Raw genomic sequence first — 24949 nt, forward strand, 5'->3', positions numbered from 1 at the left:
TTACCAGCCATGAAGTTATTTAACTATACAAAAACACTAACAACTGAATAACTAAGAGTTCAGAGATGCTCCACTTGACTGTCACTCAGAAGCTGACTGTTCCCAGGATAAACTTGGTAAGTACTGGAACAAGGATTTTCTTGATGCAGGGGAAAAGCTGTGTAGAACTCTGTTCTTGGAGCCAGAGTTGAGCCCGGACACTAGGATGTTCAGGAGATTAAGAAATCTTTGTGCACTGGCTTTCAAATGTTCTTGAATGTATCATACAGAACTTCACAGCCTTGGCAAAAGGTAGCTTGGTATTAACATCAAAGGAACAAGTTTCTCCCAATCTGAATTCAGTTTTGAATGAAATACAATGCTAAAAATTACTGGAGGATTAGATAAATAAAACACGTTATATGAAAGGTACTTAAGTGCGATAAATATCACTTAAAACTGTAATTAATTTTAAAAGTCCTCATATCCAAGTTAGTATCACAAATTAAAACAAATTCCACTCTCTGCCACCTTACACTCAAGAAAAATAGTAATAAGTCTTTTGACTATTATTTTCTAATTGTTTTCAAAGAACTGCCCAAAAAAAAGCTTGTCAATATTCCAAGTTTTAGACAATAATTCCAAACACACTGTTCTGACTACAAAAATATATAATAAGAAATACTGCAGATAAAATATTATCTGGTACAACAGAATAAGCCTTAATTATGCTTTACAACCAACTGCTTTTATGGAAGGTTTTAAATTAACTAAGATTATTTCTTTCTAAAATATGCCCTCTACCAAAAACTGACATCATGGGAAAAATAAATGGCATGATTTACATACTGTTTACCTAAAAACAGCAAATTATTTTTCAGAAAGGTGGTAAAAGTCTGATATACATATATACAAAAAAATGTTATGTGAGAAACAACTGCTGTCATCAGTGGGTGGTGAATTAGATTTATAGTTTAAATTAAACAGGAAGTTCCTTAATGTAATTTTTTTTGTGTGTGTGTCTTCATACATGTACTTTTTTATTGGTTGTTCAAAACATTACAAAGCTCTTGACATATCATATCCTTAATGTAATTTTAAATAAACATGACAAATTTTTAAATATATCTATGAGTTTGTTTTGAGATAAACATTAATGTGATAAAATCAGTTTCTTCCAAATATTGAAAATCAAAATTCAAAATAGGTATCTGAAAGATGAGGGAGTTAATCAGAGGTTTTTAAAAATCAACATATGAAACTATATTCCTTGGAAACACAGAGTCCTGGATGACAAACAAATTTTATAGGAAAGTGAAACTATAGGAAAATATTTTCAACAATTAAGTCATCTTTTTAATACCAATGTTCTCAAGAAACCTAGTCAACCACAAAATCACACAGAAAAAACCCTCATTAACTGCCAATCCAACAGTACTGAATCTTTTTTAAAAATTTAATACTACCTATATAATTGGGTAAGACCTAGATTTGACAGCAAATAGAGGTTGGCAGACAAGATTAAAACTATGTTATTTTATAAGCAGAAGAGATTTACTTTCAAACAGTTCTTTTCAAGATTCAGAAGATTTATTTTTGGGGGAAAAAAAACCACAGGACAAAGATACCCTTAAACTTCTCAGAGTATGTGAATATTTAGAATCTGTACGAAATATAGGCAGCAAGTCCGATTTCACAGAACAGCAATGGTTTATACAAATTAAATGCATGCCCACCATCCCCAGATATACTGCTCCATCTCCCCTTTATTGACATTAGCTTCCACTAAGCTTCTCTATCTTTAGGACTATGTGCACAGACGAAAAAGCAAAATAATTCTCACTTTTTAAACGGCTGGGATTAGTTGAAGCAACCAAACTATTACTGTTACAGCAAAGTTTAGTAAAACCATAAGAGAATACCACCAATAACATTTTTAAATGATCCAATATGATTTCTTTATTGAGATTAAGTAACTACATAGATTTCACAGTACTATGGCATAGTTATATTTAGCTAAGTCACAAATACATTTTAACATTCACAATGATGAGCATCATCATTACCATTCTAATCTACAAAGCTTATGAATAAAGAAAAATACAAAAACCTCAAATCTTACAAAAGAAAAAGTTTATGTCTACATACATTAACAATAAAACTATTTTAGGTAACAGGTAAAAGTGTAAAGGCATACCACTGAAATTTTTTTTCTAAATAGCCAGGAATGAAAGAATGTTTAATATCTACGACGCTTATTAGGACCTTCAAAGTTGCTCCCTTGATTTCCTCTACCAAAGCCACCAGGACCACCACTCACAGGACCTACACCACTCATTGGTGCTTGAGGTGTTTCAGAACCTGTTCTATTCCCCATAGGTGAGCCCATTTGGGATGGCGGTCCTTGGGGAAATCTATCATTGTGCTATAATACCACATAAGAAATATGAAGTCCATTTGGAACACACCAAAAAAAAGTGACAAGAAAAATTGGCAAAATCCCAAGTGGTGGTGTCATGAAGTTCAGCAGAAAGTCCAGCAGAATCAGGATCACACATAGAAGGAAGAAAGGAGCAATTTAATTAGTTACTATGTTTAAAAATAAAAAAGCAGCATCTGAAGACTTACAAACTGCTAATGCTATGCCCCAATTTCATGAAAAAAAAACCTGTTATTATGACATAAGCAAATGACATTTTAGCCTATATTTAGCCAAAATTATGATATTGCTCAGATTCCTTTATTTAAAAAGTTTATACTGCATGAAATTATGCTGTAAAAGAAAAGTACTTCTTTTTAAAAGAAAACCCAGAGAAATAAAACTGGGGAGCAGCATCATATTGTTTTAAAAAATAAACATAAAAACTTCATCAATGCTTTTAAGACACAAAGCACTAGACCAAACACACGCAAGGATTTATGATTTCAATATGAAACTTCTGAGATGTTTTCATTAAAAGACTAGCATTGGGAAAATAAATTTTTTAAAATGATTAACTTACCATTAATAACACAATTAAAAATCTGAATCATATCTTTTGAAAAATTTCACAACAATAACTACACATATTAATCTCAAGGGTTGAAAAGAACTCCTTGAAGATAGTAGTAAAACAAATGTAAATAAAACCGAGTGAGTGATATTTAAATAAGGTATACAATTTCAGGGAAAGGGAAGAAAAATAGAACAATTACTTCTTTGTTACTATGATTACATGCTAAAAAAAAAATTTTAAATAATGAAGTTTCTACTAGGAGCCTTCTTTTTTTTTTTTAAGCCAGAGGTTGAACCCAGAGGTGTTTAACCACTGAGCAACATCCCCAGCCTTTTTTACCCTGAGACAGGGTCTCACTAAGTTGCTAAGAGCCTCCCTAAGTTGCTGAGGCTGGCTTTGCACTGTAACTCTCCTTTCTCAGCCTCTGGAGCCATTGTGACTATAGACGTGTGCCAACACGCCAGGCTTTACTAGCCGTTTGATATTTTACTCAGCCTCTACTAAAGGAATAAATACTAATTGCATTAGGTGCCATCTGTTCATAGTAGATAAAAAGATACTATCTCCTTATCTGCCTGCACAAACTATCAATTTTAAAAACTCCCAACTGTTAGCACACCCAATTTTTTCCAAATTCTTAAAAGACTGTATTTAAGGTAAATCTAAAACTGATAATACTGCATTCCTCAATTCTAAAGTGCAAGAATTTTTTTTTTTGGGGGGGGGGGTGCTGCTGCTGCTTCTGCTGCTGGGGATGGGATCAAACCCAGGGCATTATATGTGCCACCAAAAACAAAAACAAAAACTTTACCACTCAAGCATACAATATCTTATTTTTAGAGTCCTCTTGATCACCATGGATTTACACTAATGGAATGTCTGAGTTTAACTGGAAGTGTTTTCTCTTTTATAGCAGCAATGGTACCTTAACATCTGATAGGAAAGTTCAAAAACAAACTGTCTTTTCAAAATATACAATCAACCACTTTTTCTTTCTAGATGTTATTTGAAATCCATGAACAAATACCACATGAGGAAATAATATTTTCTATTATAAAGCCTCATTTAAATAGTGGCATATGGAAAATGATAAGATTATCAGTCTTGTTTACTGATAATATATAATAAAAATTACAATTGAGAAACTGTTTTTATAATATTTAACCCATACAAAGATATCTTCACACTCTCAGATAAAGACTTTAAAAAGTTTAAATTTAATAAGTATAATTAGTAATTCTGTGAAAAGAATACAGCAGTGTCAGTTTAGAACATACAAAAAAACTTCTAGTGTTTTTACATTAAAATACTTTACAATGAAAATAAGTACTTTGATATAAATCAAAACAAGTCATTTTTTAAATAAAAAATGTCTACTGAAAACTGCATTTTCATATATATTGGAGTTCTGTCCCCACCAAAGGCAAGGAGTCTACACAGAAAAGGACCACAATCATAAAATACTAAACCAATGCACTGAAAGCTGATAAAGGTGAATACAAATAAAAAGCACTGGAAATAACTGTAATGACTATTTTTTTTTTTGCTATATACTTGGGTACAAAAGCATGCCATGGATGGTAATCTTAATTCAAGCTACTTAAGAAGTGCTTCTCATAAATCAAAATATAACTTCACAAAGTTACTTTTTCTTCAATGACTATTAATCTCTTTGCTAAAACAAATGATGCCAAATTAAGTTTAAGTGTGAAGTTATCTTTGGGGCAGAATTGTATATTAGCTGAATATAATCAAAATAATATTTATGATACATTACCACTGCTCCATTATCTGGCATCATTGGAGTTCCCATATTTGCAGCTCCTTCTGGTCCCATGGCAGGACCAGGACCCATTGGAGGGCCAGGTATAGTTCCTCTGTTGTTCATATTCATACCCATCATTGGAGGAGGACCTTGGTTACCAGCAGGTGCTGGGCTAAACGCATCTATGTAAAACAATCTATACTTAGAGCTGTCCTAACTTAGTTTAGTAAACATTAAAAATTTTATAAAACTTATGCAATCTATACACCAAAACTATTGTCAAAATCCTTTCCTTGAAAATAAGACACTCAATTATCTATTCTGTAACAGAACATTACCTACACTCTACAATTTTCAGCCTCAAAATAAACACACATAAAACAAATAAGGTAACTATGAATTTTAGGATACTTAAGACTGCAACAGTTTAAAAAAGCTTCAAAAAGTCAGTAGTACCATTTACTAAATCCTACTTTTAAACCAAACAATCCCTAGCAATTTTGACTACATTTTATCAGTCTTAATGATCAACAAACAATTAGCACTTAAAATTATAGCTAAAAATATTAATGTGTAAATGACAGTAAGTTGTAAGAGGGAAACCATTTTCTGCAAAAATCACTTGAAGTTAAATTCTTGACTTTAATATAGTAATTGAATATCTCCCCAAATTGCAAACATTAAAAAAATAAAATCCAAACCAAAATAATATAAAATGACTCATCATGATGAAACTTACTTAAAAAAAATTCACCCAAACACAGATAAAATGATTATATGGACATTTTTAACATTCAAAATTCTAGAAATGGAGATAGAGACATATCAAATTTTTTTATAAAACAATCTACTAAAATTAATTACAATAGGGTCTGAGCTATAATATGATACATGACAGTTTCAAAGACAACATTTTTAGGTGTTTTCTTTGAAACAGTTTTTCCCTTTTTTATGCTCAGGCTTGTTTATCATTAAAAATTCTTAAGTGACTGATTACAATTTTGAGGGTTTTTTCCCCCTGGTATTTCATTATGTAGGTCAATTTTCTGGTATTCAGAACTCAATTTTGCAAATACTCATTATAAAAGGAGCTGAAGTTTTCATTCACTCTCATTACAGAATACTTAATATAGCTGAACTCTATATATAGAGTTGAGTCAAAGGAGCAGGTAAAAGAAAGACAATTTATACCCTATCAATGCCTGGCATCACATTTTGTGAAACCAACCCTAGGAAGCAATTTCAAAGGAAGGAATTATCTCCTTAATCCCAAAATGTTCTTTTTGAAAAATCTACACTTTATCCAAAAATATTTCCATTCCTTCAATATAATAACAAATTGTCATTCTGAACAGGTTTCCACAATCTAAAAATGAAAAAGGGTGGAAGACAGTTCTAGGACATACTGTAACTTAACATTCCCCAAAAAGAAAAAATTAAAGCCTTTCCCCTTCTTTCTTGTTATGTCAGTTTAAGTTGCACAACTATAAACATTACAAATAGAAAAAAATATATATTCCTACCTACATGTAGTTATATCTTCCACCTATATAGCTATAAATAAACTAAACTTAAGGATCTAAGAAATGTTGACATTACCTGGTTACCTGAAAAGCAGTTTTATAATCTATATTTCACTAGTGGCATACCAGAAAATCTGATGCCACATTCAATCAACAATTTATTCATTTTCATTTTTGTGTTAGGGATCAAACCCAGGAACTCCAGCATGCCAAGCACATGATCTAGCACTAACCTATACTCTCCAGCCCTATCAATATAACTTGATGAAATATGACAGTTTCACTTACTCAACACAAACCCAACTAAATTATAACTTGAGTAAACTATTAAGATAAAGTCTCATACTGAATGAAGACTAAAGAAGAGAATATTAAATGAATCACACTTTAGAAGAATAAGTGCTAAAACAAACATGATTCTCTGAAATGTTAAAAAAATTTAAATTGTCTTGAATTTCTAACTAAATAACGAATATAAAGGCATACTGTCATAAAATTATTAATCAAGCAAAGAGGATATTTCTCAGTGTCCCTCTGAAGCATCAGAAATAGTTTTAAGTTTTATGTTAAAGTTTTGTTCTATCATTAAAGACAATCTTTGAAACTGCTTATATTCCATAATGACCTCCTCACTTGTGCAGTTAAAGAACACATGGACTGTCATTATACCATTCCAGAATTTACTCTGAACCACTGTACATCATTATATACAACTGTATTTCATAATTTAGAAATTATATTCTTGCTTCACTGATTTTAACATGTATTCATGAACTAACTTCATCATTAAGTTTTTTATGGGCAAGGGCCTTGTTTTATGCTTTCTTTGTATATCAGAGATGCTCAGTAACCATTTGTTGTCTGATAGGAAAAATGACTAAGTAAATAGCAATTAATGTTTCCAGGTACTCTGATCAGAAATGTGAAAGAACTGGCAAAGGTTTTTTGGGAGGTTGTTTTTATTTTATTTTTTTTTAAAAAAGGGGGCTAATCATCAAAAATGCTCATTATACACATTCCATGTTTTAAGTTTTATTTCATATACTACATGTTTTAAGAACCTATCAGATGGGTATGCAAGTTATGTAATATTGGATGCCCTAGTAATATGATCTTTAAGACAGTATATCCATTTGAGCTATATAAAGATTTTAACTTCATGACAGCTTCTGTGAGACAATATAATGTGGAAGTGACTATATAAAATTTAATTCATTATCCAATATTTAAATTTATTAAGATCTATGATATTCCACAACAACTTCTCCCTCAGTTTATTTGCTTGACACTACATTCTTGACAACCTGGCTCTGCAAGTTAAAATTAAGTTGTTAACGAAGATACTTTGTTTTAAGGTTCACACCAATTTTAAAGATATGCATTAGCAAGGCATATCTCGTCTCTTTATGTCATAGGTTATCTCCAATCTTCCATGTACAATACATAGTTAAGAGGAAAAGGTTAAATATTCAGTAACATGAATAAAAGCAGCTTCAAAGTTACAAAAAGCTAGTTTAAAATATTCATAAAATGCTCTCAAAAAAATTTAAAAACACAAATAGAAACTATCCATTTCCAAGGTAAAAAAAAAAAGCCATTTTGAAGGCATGTAATTTTATTTTTAAAGTATGACAAAAGAACTGTTACACCATGTAACAAATGAGCTACTTTGAGGCTACTTCAAATCCAATTTGTAATTTTTGTTCATTTCAGCTACAAAAGTGTATCTTTCAAATTTCCTCCCTAGGCATATATTTTTAATGCAATTGTAGTACTTCACTTTAATAAATATAAGAAATTTCACCTTCAGTGTTGGTTCCATATTTTAGTTTCTTGCTGATATACAGATATCACAAACAACATATACAATCCCCAAAGAATTACAAGTAAGTTACAGAAGGCTTTTGCTTCAAATCCCTACCTCCCATGTTTATTGCTCCACGGGGACCCATATCACCCATTCTCATTTCCTGTTCTCTCTGTAAGTAAACATAGTTGTCACAGTCAACCTATCGATCTTAAGACTTTACATTTCCCATCTAAAATCAAAAAAAAAAAAAAAAGAATGAATTGGGACATCACTTTCCATTAAAATTTTTGAAAATTTCCAACATCATTTACTTAATAAGAACACAGAAAAGAAACTTCTGTCTCCCATGCTTAATACACTACAAGTGTTTAGAACCAGTTTATATTACAAGATTAGATTACAAATGAACCAGATTACATAAAACCTACCATAGATTATTTAAATGTTTTATCCCAACAGATCAAAGATATATGTCCACATTTCAAGCAGAGGAAAATCTAGTAATAATAACTAGGATCAGTTGTTTTTCAACCAAGTTACTGAAGTTTCAAAGTTATAGATGATATTTATTGTCTAAATATTATAATTCATTCTTGCACTTTGTTATTTTTCAACTAATCAAGCATCATTCCACCCAGTTTCTATAAAAGCAGTTACTAAAAGATCCATACAATACTTCTTTCCTGTAACTGGGCAATGCTTTTACTTAAAACCTCAATGAAAGTGTTTCACATTTGGGAAGTTCTGAAACAATGAACTATTCAGGTTAACAGTTAACACGATAGGTCACAGGAATGTTCACAACCTTTCAAATTTCACTATAGAATCTACTTGGTAGAAACTTTATTTACCAATAACAGATTAACTTCAATGAAATATCTAGGAGAAATGATGAAATAACATTTTGAAATTGCAATTTCTACACTGATGACCACTTCAAATCTCAGACAAATGTGTTCAATGCAATAATCATGAAAAGCATTCCGAGACAAAAGCAGGAATGTTTAAATCTAAACAAAGTGTCATTACTGTTCCTTTAAAATCAATTTTATTAAAATCTAAACATTCACTTTAACTCCTGTTTAATGATATAAAATACTGGTAAAAAGCATATATGAAACTAGAAATAAAGAAAATAAAAACATGATGGAAATGTCATTAAATAGCAAATGGCTCCTTTAAAAATTTTTTTTAAAAAAAATACTGCCCATCTAACCTCAATGGAGATGCCAAAGGTAATCTTTAACTAAACTATGATTCAATTAAAGAAGCTATGATACAACAAGCACACCATCGTAAGAAATATTTTGTCACATTACATAGAAAATTAAAACGCCAAGGTTCTTATAAGAATTTTTTTAACTTTCCTAAAAATGAGTATTAAATTCTTGCCCATTAATGGATACTATTACTGATGTGCAAAAAAGATAAACTACACCCAGCATATTCTAGATATTATTTATAATTGATACTTATTATTGAGAAGCTGGTTACATTCTAACATCATAGATATTAAAATACATGATAAATTTCTATGATGACTTTTTTGAGGGAACCAGGATTTATGTATTTGGTGGGGTGAAGGAACAGACAATCTTTTAAAAATTGTATTTTTCAGTTCTAATATATCACTTTGTGGAACAGCAATGCTTAGCTTTATCATTCACAAAGTTAAGTACTTTCTTTTGGTATTATTCAAAATTCGTTTTTATCAAGAGATTTATGGGAAATATTAACATGGAAGAGATTTAGTTTTCAGTCAACTATACAAATAGTGGCACTAACATTCCCCTTCTGATGCTGTTATAAGCTGAATGAAGTTCTAATTATCATTCTTTATCTAAGACAACATATGAGTATATGAAAATACCAATTCATGTTGCAAACTACAGAATTTTTCACTAAATGTATATATACTTTCATTTAGTAATGTTGACAGTATATTAGGGGAAACTACTGAATACTATCTTATACAGCTTTTCTCTTTAAGTTTTCAAGACATTAATTTGATACCAGACATTTTCTCACAATTTTAAGAGTAAAACTTTTCAGTTTCCTTTTCAACCTTACAGGTTGCTATTATTTTCTAAAATCCACTATATTACATACTAGTAGCAAAATGCAAAAGAGGAAGAGATTATATTATTAAGATGCTTTTATAAGCTGAACTTAAGATGGTAATTCTCATCACTTTATATGTGTTGCATATGGAATTAAGAATCATTTAAGGAAATCACTGAATTTTAAACAAATTTTAATAAGGCCTTATTACTTTGCCATAAATTGAGACGTGGTTTTAGATTAAATAAGTTATTTATAACACTTTAAAAGACTGCAGTGCAAAAACACAAAGCTATTATAATAACTCAGTATTAAAATTATTGATACAACCCCATGAAATATGTCTACTATTATCCCATTTTAGAGATCATAAAAGTGGAGGCACAAAGCTATTAAAATAACTAACTTGAGGTTACACAGATATGAAGTGGTTAAGCTACCCTGTGAAATTCTATGGAGTTCATAAAATTTCCACCTTCACAAAGTACCTTAATTCAAGAATTCTAGCAACCGAGGCCTAAAAAAAGGTAAGTTTTTTGTTCAATTTATAGTATTTCTATAACTGGGTGCACTTCCATAAAAAGAATTATTTCACAGATGTATTCTCAAAAGCTTGTCATTCACATGCATTTAAATAAAGAAATGACATAAAGGGAAGAAATGTACAGGTGATTTCCAGAACCACATATCTAATCATATCCCATGGAAACGGGAGTTTTCGAAGTACAGTTCATGGATCGATCCTTTCAGGAAGTGTAGAGGTGAAAACTATTCCATCTTTTACTAACCCTAAGAGTTAAAACACTATATTGTACAATACTATGATGTTACGATTTTTTTTTTTAAACTCTTATCAACTTTCACTACATTTAAAAGTGCTGAAGCACTGGCTGGCAAAAAAAAAAAAAAAAGGAGGAGGAGGAGGAGAAGGAGGAGAAGGAAAAAACAACAGCATTTTAGCAAAATCAATGGACTTACATTCATTTTTTAAAAATTAGTAATCACTGTATTTGTCACGTGATATAATTTAAAAGTTTCAACTATGAATACCTTAATGAAATACTAAAAATAATTGCATTAAACCTTTATCCTTGAGCGCATGCTTTAAAATATTCTATGTAACAACAATAATGTTAAAAATGTAGGCATAGAGCACTGCTTTATGAAGTAGGATGGGTATTTAAAAAAATGCATTTGTGTGATTGGGTTGCATACATAATGAACTACTGTGTTCATGAAACAAAATTTTTTTTTTGGTGTGGGGACTGAACCCAAGTGTGCTCAACTACTGAGCCACATCCCTAACCCTTTTTATTTTGTAAGAGAGGGTCTCACTAAATTGCTGAGGCTGCCCTCAAATTTAAGATCCTCCTGCCTCAATCTCCTGAGTTGCTGGGATAACACGCATGCACCATCACACCCAGCATAATGGAACAAAATTTTTAATTCATATAACACTACCTGACAAACTGATTACTGCCCAGAGAATCTAGTTTATATTTTCTAATGAGGCTGGTATTAAAAAAGGTGATTTAAAAAACAAAAATCTGTATAATAAAACATAACCATTTGAACAATCTAATTAAGTCAATGAATTAGTATTTTTCTAATGACATTACAAAACTATACATGAATAAAAGATCCAAAATTCAAGTTACATCAATAGATTTTATTGCAAAACATACTTTTAAGACACTACCACTTAAGTTTTACTGAGGTATCAAAGAATACTAGCTACTATCTAAAAAGGTTATTAAGATAGCCTCTATTATTTATCCATGTAAAGCATATTTTCTTCATGGATTTTCACCAAAAAAGTTTTGCAACAGATGGAATGTGAAAGCTAATATGGAAAGTCAACTATTTCCTATAGAGAAGAACATTAAGCAAATTTACAAAATGTAAAACAATACCATTTTCCTTACTATGTCTAAGCCAAACATGAAAATCATTTGCAAAAAAAAAAAAAGTAAAATAAGGCCACTCTTCCTTCTGAAACACATTTTCTTTAAGATTTGTCTTAATTTCTAAAATGGCAAATACTTACATAATCTAAACAAAAGCTCTTTGAAGTTCTCTGTATCTCCCTAGTTTCATTCCCTTTTTTGAGACAAAGTCTCCAAAGTTAGGGCCTCTCTAAGTTGCTGATTCTCCTGCCTCAGCCTCCCAAGTAGCTGGGATTATAGGCATGTACCACGGTTCCTGGTTCCTGGTTCCTCTCAGTAATTTTTAATTAAATATTAAGTCAAAAATTTTTGAGAACCACTGTTTTATTTCACAAAAATGTAAACTAGCAAAAAATGTATGATAGTATCAGTTAACCTATTTTCAAATGTATGCTAACCATAACACTACTGGCACTTAAAATGATTTATTTTGTAGAATAAAGATATTGTTCCTTTAATATTTAATACATGGAACAGCGATATTAAATAAGACATTATGTAGGTTTTTTTGGTTGTTGGTTTTGTACCAAAGATTGAATTCAGGGGCCTTAACCACTGAACAAACATCTCCAGCCCCGTTTTTATATTTTTATTTAGAGATAGCAACGTTGCTTCAGGCCTCCCTATGTTGCTGAGGCTGGTATTACAGGTATGTACCACCACACCTGGCTGTGTAGTATTTTAAGTTAACCTAATTTTAAGAAATTACATGGTATTGGATAAATTAAAACTAAAGGGTCAGATGAATACCTAAATATTATGATACACTAAACTAAGAAATTGCCTTAAAATGTATCAACACTTTACGGTCAGCTTCATCCAATGTGTCAATCTTTATTCTTCTTTGAGTGAATGAAGTATTAATGAACAAAATATTCATAAAGACCTCTCACATGCTTACCTCTCAGGAAACTTCTAAAGATTGTCTAGAGATCCCCATATACTATTTAAGTTCCACGTTTCAAAAAAGAAAATGCTAAAAATGATGACACAGAATATTTAAATCCACTTTAAAATATATAATCCTAGAGAAAAGAAAAGCAAATTCTGGCAAGCAATAAGATTCAACTTTTTTATCATTAAGTATGAATAGAAGTAAATGTCCTAGGAAAATCTATTACATTTAGCATTTAGAATATTAAGAGTTAGCAAATGGCATTATTTTATTTCTTCCCTGAGGAAATGTATATAAATGAATAAATGTAACTAATCAAATTTTCTTGAGAAATATTAAATACAAACTGTTAGCATTCAGAAACACTAACAAACACATCAAAACAAAGAATGGAACAAAAATCTATTACATGTAATACTATGAAAATATTTTTTAAAATCTTTGCCAAGAAGTTATTCATTCATGAAAAAGGTGTTAAGATATTGAAGACTGTGCATCACAAATTTATCTTTTTAAGATAAAAGTAAATACTCAAACTAAAAAGGAATAGGAGACATGTTTTCCATGGATAAAATTCAAATAGTAGCATATAAACTTTAGAACCTAACCATTAGAGAAATTTTGGAAAATTTAACACTTTTAATTCAGGTAATTTAAAAAAAATCCAAACATTATATAGCTCACTGCTAGATAGGAAAAGGAAAAATAGTTTATGAAACTAAGATAATCTTTTAATTTATATAACTTAGATCCCCCCAATTTGAATACATTCAATCCAAAATACCTTCATCCATGAATATTGAAGAAAATGTTCCTTAATTTTATGACTGTTAAAATGAAACTATATCACATATCTTCAGAGAATTGTGAATTAACAAGAGATAGCTCTACAAAACTTTCCAATGGCCAAAATCCAAAACACAACACCAAATACTGACAAGGATATGTAGTAACTGGAATATGATTAATTGCTGGTGGGAATGCTAAATGATAGAGCCATTTTGGAACACAGTTTGACAGTTTCTAATGAAGCTAAACATATTCTTACCATATGATCCAGCAATCACACTCCTTGCTTTTCACTTCAAGGAACTGAAAACTTCTGTCCATTTAAAATCTGCACATGTTTAAAGCAGCTGTATTTGTAACTGCTAAAATTTGGAAGTAATCAAGATGTGCTGCAGTAGATGAATAGATAAACTGTGGAATACTGAGTGCTAAAAAGAAATGAGCTATCAAACCATGAAAAGACATGAAAGAAACTTCACACCGTATGGCTTTAATAACTGACACTTCAGAAAGGGCACAACTATGGAAAAAGACAAAGGGGCAGTGATTACCAGGTGTTGGTAGGGAAGGATGAATAAATACCTCTGTATGATACTACAATGGTACATAAAAATCACTGTACATTTGTCAAAACCCTCTGAATGCACATGAGGATTGATTCTAATGAACTATGGAATTTGGTTGATAATGACATATCAATGTATGTCCATCAATTTTAACAATTATAATAAATGTACAGCTGTGGTATAGGATATCTAAAATTTTTAAGAATTTTTTTATGTATTGGAGTGTGTGTGTGTGTGTGTGTGTGTATGTGTTTGTCTTTAGGTATGCATGTACTGTGGACTGAACCCAGGGGCAATCTACCACTGGGCCACATCCCAGAACTTTTTTATTTGAGACACAGCCATACTAAGTTGCTGAGGTTTACATTAAACTTGTTTTTTTTTTTTTTTTTACATTAAACTTGTGATCCTCCTGCATCTGCCTCCTGAGAAGCTGGGATTATAGGCATACACCATCATGCCCTGATGGTGCCAGATTTTTATAAGAGGGAGTCCATACATAAATGGGACAGAAGTAGATGGAAAAACTCTGTACCTTCCGTTCAATTTTGTTATGAATCTAACACTGCTCTAAAAAAAATTAAAAGTCTGCTTAACAAAAAAAGAAACATGGAGCTAAGAACACAGGTCAGTGGTTGAACATGTGTTTAGCATGCTTAAGGTCTTAGATTCAATTCCCAGGACACATACACACAAAAGGAAGAAAAAAAAAATCTTAGACTATAAGGGATAGTCATGAAACAAAAATATTTGTTCCTTGTTAAATATCCAATCAAAAAAGAGAGGCAATAACAGAAGTAGGATAATGTACTATGCCTACTAACTTGAGATATTTTTGGTACCTCTTTCAACAAGATTCATTGAATAACGTATTTTTAAAGGCTGATTCAATTAGTGAGTAAAGGAATTATTCTCATGTTACTGTCAAATTCAAGAGTATGTAGGCAAAATTAATGGCTACTTTTTAATACATAGAATACTTTTCTGATATTGGACAAAATGCAATAATGCATAATGGAGTACACATCAAGAAACAAAAGGAAATATATAATTTACAAATTGAAACAAACATTCACCTGAGAATTTTATTTTCAATGTATATACCCCAAAACATTTTCAGTTGTCTTCACAAACTCTCTCTGAAGAAGTGCTTGATTTCAAAACCTAGCATTGATTTGGTAATAATTCTTTTTTTTTTTACCCCAAACTCCTTAAATGAGCAGCAATCTCAGCTATAATCCAATACTAATATTGAGAATCTTACCAAATCTCACATAAAGTCACTAGTGACTAGTTTGCATTTCTTTAATCCATAATCTCTTTCTTTTCTAGTGTATTTTCTTTCTTACCAAAGTTAAACTATCACAACTAGCAAGGTCACAGTATATATAGATGAAACAAAAGAACAAATAAAAACTGTACAAGAAGCGATTCCAAACTGATCCCATCAAAAGAAGAAAGCAGCAGCAAAAGAAAATAAGGAATATAAGGTCCAATGTATAAGGAATTAAGTACACATTTTCATAGAGGAGATTATCCTTTTCTGTTTGTGATATTAGGCATTAGTAAATTATCTTAAAATTTACCAGAAGCTTTCATGTTTACATAAGATATATGTTTTCTAAGTACCCAACACAAAGTAGATAATTTGACATACAGTAATTTTTTAAATACTTAAATAGCATCAAAAAAAATCTAAGTTATTTGAAATTTGTAATTGTAGGAGAAACTACAATAACAACTATATCAATTGTTTAAAATCAGGATTTAGAAAACGTATAATATGCCAGATGAAGAAATTATCTTATAAAAAATATGATTAAGGCCTGGGGTTATACAGCTCAGTGGCACAGTGCTTTCCTAGCTATGTGCAAAGTCCAGGGGGTTCAGCATCACACAAAAAAAGAGAAAATTAAAATATGGTTAAGTTTACAACCAGAAAATACAGGATTTAAAACATGGAGCACAATATAGAAGACATCATAAGACCAAAAGAGCAAACTTACCCATATATTTTTTTCAGATATTAGAGGGGTTGTTGGGTATCGAAACATTAGGCCTCACAGATGCTAGGCAAGGGCTCTACCAACTGAGCAATATTTCTAGCTCCAGGTATTTAAAAAGTCCTCCAAAGTTTGTAATTATAATTATTAACAGCATTCCATCAGTGGAGCATGCTTAAAAATCCAAGTTCCTATGCCTTACCACTGGTAGTTTTAAACATGGATATTAACATTCCCATTTGTCAAGTTTAATTTAGCATAAAATTCTAACATTTCAGATGATACTACCAAGCTTCAATATTTAAGTATAGAAGAGTTCAATATTTAAATATAGAAGATACTGATTGGTTTAGAAATATAGAAGGTACTGATTGACCTAAAAATATTTAAAAATATAATTACCTTGTTAAAAAAAAAAACTCCTATAAGGTGGCTCTAAATAGGCTGTCACAAAATGAAAGTAAATTTATGCCTTCTTAGAATATTTTTGTTATTAATTCAACTGAATAATTTTAAAATTTTTAATTAGTTATATCACATATATTAGGCATTTAAAAAACACATTTAGCTAAACACCTCTAGTTGCCAATCTTGATTCTCCTCCAATTTTTTTTTTTTTAAAAAAAGGTAAGGGGTGTGGTGGGGAGAACATTAGTTAAAAGTAAGATCTTACCATTCAGAACTAAAAATTATTAGAACTTACCATTACATGAGGTATACCTACCACATCACAGAATAATAAACCAATACTCTAGGTTTAAAAAAACAAACAGAACACACCCAAAGAAATTTTCATAAATATTTCAATAACACTTAACACTCCCAGGTTTCTTTAAACTCTCAGAACATTTTAGCTTTATTTCTTAACATTCTCTGTGTTAAGTGGTCTGCAACTAAAATTTTCTAACATCTTCTGTATTCTCTATGGTGCTCAGCACTGTGTTTTGAACACAGCAAACAATGAACAAACTTTTCCTTCTAAATGGAAACCTCCAAGTCTTCCTGTAAACCTAACACTGAAGGGATATTCAAGTGGGATCCGCATATTGAAAAGTTAGGTGTGCTGAAAACCAAGCACAAAAAAATGGTTGGTTATTTGACTGTTGTTAAAAACTACTCTTCTCTATGTGATTGTTATGAAATCGATAAAAATGCATCAATAATTGTACCTCAACACCACCTTTGTTTTCCAAAATATCGAATGTTTAGCATCTGAGACTAGCATTCAATAAATACCAAGGTATGGTGGCCCATAAAGAATACTGAGCCAGGCACAGTGGCACATGCCTGTAACCCCAATGGCGCAGGAGGCTGAGATAGAAGGATAGAGAGCTCAAAGCCAGCCTCCGCAAAAGGGAGGCGCTAAGCAACTCATTGAGACCTTGTCTCTAAATAAAATACAAAAAAGTGCTGGGGACATGGTTCAGTGCCCGCTGTGGTCAGTGCCCCTGAGTTCAATCCCTGGAACCTGCCTCCACCCCAATTGGAAACCACGATTGAGCTTCACTTCATTTGAAAAACAAGATATGAAGCAAGTAATTCTCTCGACTTACATCTTAAAAAAAAAAAAAAAAAAAGACAAATACATTAATTCCTGACCTCAAATACACTCAGCACAATTAGTGTACCACAAAGTAAAAAATTAATAATAATTAAGGCTCCAACTTGATCATTACTTTTAAAAAAATTACACTAAAATGAAAAGGTTCAGGGCTGGCGGTGTAGCTCAGTGGTAGAACACTTGCCTCACAGGCATTAGGCCCTGGGTTCAAAAATAAACAAATAAAAATAAAGATTTAAAAAAAGAGAAAGTTCATAGCAGGCATAATAAGTCAGAGGTAATAATATTAACTGAGTCTATATGGAGGTTCTCCAGAAAGAAAAAAAGAGACATGGAAAATTTTCTGGATTACGAACCTCTCTCAAAGAGAGTCTAAAGGAAAAAAAAAAATGCTAAAGTCAAATAAAAATGACATAAAAATAATCCAATAAAATGAAGTGACCTCTGATAAAACAATGTATGGAGAATAAGAGAATCAGTAATTATTTCCAGCTGTATTTGTTTTAAACATGAATGATTGAGAAAAGAAAATATAGAAAGAAAAAATCATAAAATATGATTGGGATAAACATACATCCTGGTTCACCCAAAGAAGCCCATTTTATGCCTGCTATTAAAAAGTAATTTTAGCCAAGTCTGGTGGCACACACCTGTAATTCCAGCAACTTGGGAGGCTGTCAAGAGCATCACAAGTTCAAAGTCAACCTGAGCAACTTAGTGACACCCTGACTCAAAATAAAAATTTAAAAAGTGCGAGGAACGTAGGTTGGTGGTGCAGTACTTGTCCAAATAAAGCCTTGGGTTCAGTCCCCAATATCAAAAACAAAACCAAAATACCGGTGATTTGTCAAGAATATTAAATAAATAATTTACAGAAGTGGTCCAAGAATTCAACACTTAGTTAACACCGATACCTTCAATCAAAATATCCCAAATCACCAAAATCAGTCTTTCCATTTTATTACAAATTATGTGCTATCCGAAGTATTTAGAAAAGTCCTCACTTTATACTAATAATTGTTTCAGTGAATAACTGGTCACATTAGAAAACAATATGTGAGACCACTATAAATTATTTATGTTATTATCCATTTAGATTTTCACCAACATGTTCATATATTAGCAACAGACAACAATCGCCCAGCAGGCTATATCTAAATCTAACAACTCTACAGCATATAATTCTTTATTCCTCTAAGCTTATGAGAACATAAAAATCCCTTTTAAAATATGTCCTTTGTTTGAATACTTTAGGTATCTCCCCGTCCCCCCATCCTTGTACATCTACAAATTACTTATTAGAGCTAAATAGCTTTCAGAAAAAGAGAGATGGTCAGGCAGAGATGACAAAACTGCCACTTCTCTCAAAAATTCATAAGCCATTTCAGAAAATGAATTTGTACCTATTCATTAGTAACAAACAATAGGGATCATTGCTTTGAATTTTGTATATGCCTCACCAGAAGTAAGGCTATAATTAAATCAAGGAATGAATAAGAGAAACAATGCCTATACAGGAAGCAGGAGAAGCTAACAAAACAAAGTGGCCGGTTAAATAACAGGCCAAATTTGACACTACTCACCAAAAGGTGGTACATTTTAAAGAATAATGGTTTATATTAAAACTACAAAGATTTGGAAACTCCCAAGTATCAGTCTGGAACAGTGAAACTTTACCAGTTCTTCCATAACTTTTGCTCTGACTCATAACCAAAACTACCAGTGAACCTCAGGAACACTAACTTGGATTCCTTCCTCAGGAATCTTGAATTTAGGATATGAGTTGTCTGCTCAGTGAGCCTTCTAAAAATACTGGAAAAGAACATATAAATTAATTACTTTGCATTAAAATTTTCAAACTCTATGAGTTTGGTTAACATGAGTCCCTTTTGATAGATTCCACCCGATTCTCATATTGGCTCTAGATCAGAGTCAGCAAACATTTTTTGTTAAAGGCCAGATAGTAAATATTTCAGGCTTTGCAGGCCACATAGTCTTAATCCAGCCTCATAAAGCTGTGTCACAACTATTGGACTCAGGCTGTAAAGCAAAGCAGAAATTAATCAACAAAAAATAATATGATGTTCCAATAAAACTTTATTTTCAAAAATAGATAGCATGTAGATTGACCCTGTCCTACTCTGCTGACCCCTGTCTGGATGAAACAATTAAAAACTTAACCTGTCATTTGAGACAATATTCTCTACATATGTAATCTGAAAGCCCAATTCAAGGTTGTTACACCTAAATCAACATGGCATTATTCAGACAGAATGTTGCACTATTTAAACTGTACTCAATATGAATAACACCCTCCCCTGTGTTACAACAAGTACTCTCCATTCACATTTCAAGAAGCCCCCCCACCCAAATCTACTACCATCATTCTCATTTTAACATACAATCTGTGATATTTCAACTTTCCCTAATAGAGACAATGAGCAAGGTATAGAACTTTTTAAAATGCTAAGCCCGTGTCTCCAACACAAAACTACTGAATCAAAATATGTAGTGGACCTTGAGTTCAAGTTTAAGAACTACTAAATTAAAAAAAAAAAAAAAAGCAACTGATACTCAGGATACTTCAGAATCTAATCACACACAAAAAAATTATGATTAGGTATAAGATCTAGGGCTCCACTTATTTTTTCCCCCTTCTCCAGATTGGGAATTGAACCCAGGGGTGCTCTACCACGGAGCTACATCTCAGCCCTTTTTATTTGACATAAGGTATCACCTCAAATTTGTGATGCTCCTGGCTTCAGCCTACCAAGTCACAGAAATTATAGGCCTGTGCCACCATTCCACAATGGGATCCACATTTTTAAAAAGTTCCCAAGTGTTTGAAAAATACTGTCCTTGGAAGAGACATAAAACCAGCAGCCGCTGGATATAATTCTTTTTCCCTTTCCTTAACCTACAGCCTTGTGGATATTAAAAGGCAAGTACTCTATCACTAAGCTACATAAGAGGCCCCTGGATATATTTTCTTAATGTTTCTGATCTGTATTTCACTGGCCCTAGGTTGCAACAAGGAATACTCTGTCAAAGGAACCCAACTGGAATCAAACTGCTGCCTTGGCATATAATATACCTTTACTTCCAAGTTTATTATGTGCACATCTGAGACCACACACATTACAGTACCAAGACTTAATTTATTGCAGGGTATTTAAACAGATCTTAAATGCCATTCTTTTCTTCACTGAAAAGCAAACTTTAAGTATTTACCAAACCAGAAATAGAAACTTTTCAGGTTTTAAAATTAACTACTAGCATTTTTTTAATACAACTTAAAAAAAAATAATTACTAGCATTCAATCTAAACATTACCAAAATTTTGTATCACCACATGATACAATTATGATAGCTAGAAAAATACTGACATCTGGATATTTATTAGGACACTAACATTTCCCTCAAAAGCAAAATTTACTACAAGAAACTGCACTAACAAAATATTTAAATTAAAATCTACCATTTCCTCTAGTAGAAATTCTTTCCACAAGAAAATACTGCAGTATTTAAGTGTTCAAACTACTTCATCTACAGCAAATGAAGCAACCTAACATGAAAACAATTACAAGACAATCATAAAAAAGCCAACCTCATAAAATTTTCATTATTTCTAAATTGTTATGTTTCCAAAAGCTATAAAATTGGGACAGCAGAAAACTGCAACTTAGTAAATACTAGCTAGAAATGATCATAAAAACTACCTAAAAAATGGTCAAATACACTCCATGCTATAGTAAAAGATAAACCTAAAAATAAATGATACAGGACAAAAATACATTCTTAAAGTAGTCAAAAGTATGTTATTCTACAAGAGCGAAAATATCATGTTTCATTTATTACAATAGCAATTATCAGTTTGATTTTTCTCTAAAGAAAAATAGACAACATATTCTTAAAAATATATTTCCATGTATGTCATAAAAGTTATCATCAAGTTGAAGGCTGACAAAGAAAAATAAATATGACCAGATGTGTTCTCCTTCATCCCTCGCTACATTAAAAACCATTACTATTTAGGATATAAAGTGTAAATCAATTTTTTAATACTTCATAGCTCCATGCTCTTAATTATGTTGGAATATATCTAATGGGAATATGATAAAGAAATAAAAGGTGACATATTAAAACTAACCAAGAAAATTCTACTTTCATTACTAGGCAAGCTGAACACTTACCATTTGACTCCTCCCTTTAAATTGAACAATGAAAAAAGAGAAAGCACATAAGAGGGCCTAATTTCAAAGCTTTAAAACAAAACAACAACAAAAATAATAAGAATTAAAACTGTTTAACAATTTTTCCAATGACATTTTATAAAGTAAAGGATGAATATCTCAGAAAACTGCCTTAATATGTTCTTATTAACAAAATGTTTTCCAAATGCAGTCAAGAGAGGTAAAGAGCATTTGTTAATTTTTAGTGCTTGATTAGTTTTACATTAGCAAGAAGCATTATGAAGCTAGGAACTAAATAAAACTAATAACAAAATTATGAAAGCCTTGTGTCTGTTCATACGATTTTTAATCTCAAAAGCACTTTTAAAAAGAAAAGATGATATTTCCCCTAAACATTTAATTCCTTTGTCACACAAATTATCAGCTTACTTATATACTATTTATTCATTCATTCATTCATTCATTCATTCATTCATTCATTCTGGTACCTGGGATTGAACTCAGGGGCATTTTGCCACTGAGCCACATCCCCAGCCCTATTTTTTATTTTATTTAGAAACAGGGTCTCACTGAATTGCTTAGCGTCTCACCATTGCTGAGGCTGGCTCTGAACTCTTGATCTTCCTGTCTCAGCCTCATGAGCTGCTGGGATTACAGTTGTGCACCACCACAGCCGGCTTTTATGTACTATTTGATATATATTAGCTCTTCAGAAAAGTGAGAGTTCAGTAACTTTATAACCTAACATAAATACTAATTCTAAGAAATCACAAACATTTCACCATAAGATTCAATATACTTTTTCTATAAAGAGGCAAAGAACAAATATTTTAAAATACTGTGGATGAAAAGTCGTGTAACATTCTTTTTTGAGCTGGAATCTCCTTATGTTGCCCACACTGGCATCAAAACCTGGGCTCAAGCAATTCTTTTCCCTCAGCCAATGGAGTTAACTTGAGTAACTCGGCCTACACTTGCAAGCCCAGTTTTCTTCTTTTTATGAAAAGATTAATACTATTCTTATCTCTGTGATGAAGTACTATTAAAATGGACATGGTAAAAGACTATAGTTTGATGAATCCTGCTCTAGTCAAATTAATTTTGATTATGACGCTTCAAAATACGCAACATGTGCTTCTTCAAATCCCTGAAATATATCATATAAATGAATGTATTATCTTTTAATACTTTTCTAAGAATATAATCTCATGAAACAATACGTGATCTATTTAGAAATGCCAATAAGCCCATCAGAGTATGTTTAATATCTAAAATCTATTTTCAAACTTCTTTGTATGTTTGTAATATTTTATACTTTATACAACATTAAAATGAATTTCAAATACAACACACTTGGCCCCAGCCCCTGGAAGTGGGGATTGAACCCACAGGAGCTACATCCCCAGTTCTTCTTATTTTTATTGAGACAGGATCTTGCTAAATTGCTGGGATTACAGGCATGAGCCACTACACCCAGCTTAAAATATTAAAACTAAGAACCTGTAGTAATTCAATTTTAAAATGTAGTAATATTTCCAATAGCTTTCTAAAAAAAAGTAAAATTAGCAATATATTTAATTATTTCCTTCTAGTCCCCTAACTTGATTATTTATGCATATGACACACAAATAGCTATACATTCACTCCAAAAATATGAAAGTCATGCCAGACATTAGTATCAGTTTACTATAAGAAAATTCTTTAGTAAATATTCAGGTAAATAAAAAGAACAGGAGAATTTTCTAATTCTCAATGAAAGATTCCTTAAGAAATTCATCACATATGGTTTACATGTGATTATATTTAAAGATAATACCAGTAATTGCTATTTTTCAAATATGGGCCTAGAAAACTTAAACATCCCATTTTCTTCAATAATTTAAATTATCCTCAAATTGAAAAATTTAACAGATTTATGTGTAAATATATCAACTAAAAAACCCAAGATGACAGTTTAAAATATGTCTACTAATTATATAAGGAGGAAAAATGAATTACAAAATAATGGTAGAAATTACCCAATAAAAACTCAGAATTTTTTTTAATTACTCAATTGATTCAGTAATAGAATTTAAAACTCGATTAAATTAAACCTTTAGTATACCACAAAAAGAATGAAAATCTTTTCTGATTATTTAAAGGCCACATAATTTTCATTCAAGGGTATTTACCTGATAGTAAGATAAATATTCTTTGTTATTATACAACTTAAGATTTACTTTTCTATGTATTCTAGTTAAAAAAAAAAAAAGCTAAAAATTTTCAGAAGAATAAGGACAGAAAGGTCAGGAAAAAAAGAGTCAATAATTTGAACTGTTAATACTTTTAGCCTCAGAAACTTACTGAAGAAGTCTTAAGCTTCTTTTTGAAGTATCATAGCTCCCAACATCAGAGAAGAAAAAAAAAAAACAATAAGAGATATTCTTCAAAATAATGGGTTATGTTGGCACTCTTTCAAGATGAAAAATGTAGTAACTCTTCACACATTATCATTAAGAACTTGTAGATTTTAACATATCTGACATAGTCTTGTTTGCTTCACCATTTTGCCCTCCAAAACCAAAACCTGAATCAGATTAAGTTTTTGAATATCTCATTTTGCAGAAAATTCAGGAACACAGGAATGTGCTAAATCACTGCACTGATGTATTCAGAAAAACTCAGCATGCGAGATACTACGCATAATGAGGCTTTTAAAAAAAAGGAAAAAAATGAGAGAGAAAATCAGACAATTCAAAACATCAATTGTAAAAAAAAATCATTTATAAGACCTATGTAAACCTCAGCTTTAATTGTTTAACAAAAACTAGCCATTTTTAAGATACGATACAGGTATTTAAAAGAAAAATACACATATTTTAG

At 31.3% G+C, this 24949-nt stretch overlaps 1 protein-coding gene across 1 annotated transcript in view; it reads right to left on the reverse strand.

The window, feature by feature from the left end:
- Positions 1-1674: 1674 nt before the first annotated feature.
- Positions 1675-24949, reverse strand: part of Pspc1 (paraspeckle component 1) — a 64826-nt gene continuing 41551 nt past the window's right edge. The window contains exons 7-9 of the mRNA XM_026394949.2: positions 8185-8242; positions 4753-4922; positions 1675-2404 (exon numbers count right to left, since the gene is read on the reverse strand). Coding sequence (XP_026250734.1) covers positions 2219-2404; positions 4753-4922; positions 8185-8242 — 414 coding nt within the window. The 3' untranslated portion in view covers positions 1675-2218. The remainder of the gene's footprint in view (positions 2405-4752; positions 4923-8184; positions 8243-24949) is intronic.

This window comes from Urocitellus parryii, chromosome 2 (genome assembly GCF_045843805.1).
Source record: "Urocitellus parryii isolate mUroPar1 chromosome 2, mUroPar1.hap1, whole genome shotgun sequence".
Classification (NCBI taxonomy): domain Eukaryota; kingdom Metazoa; phylum Chordata; class Mammalia; order Rodentia; family Sciuridae; genus Urocitellus; species Urocitellus parryii.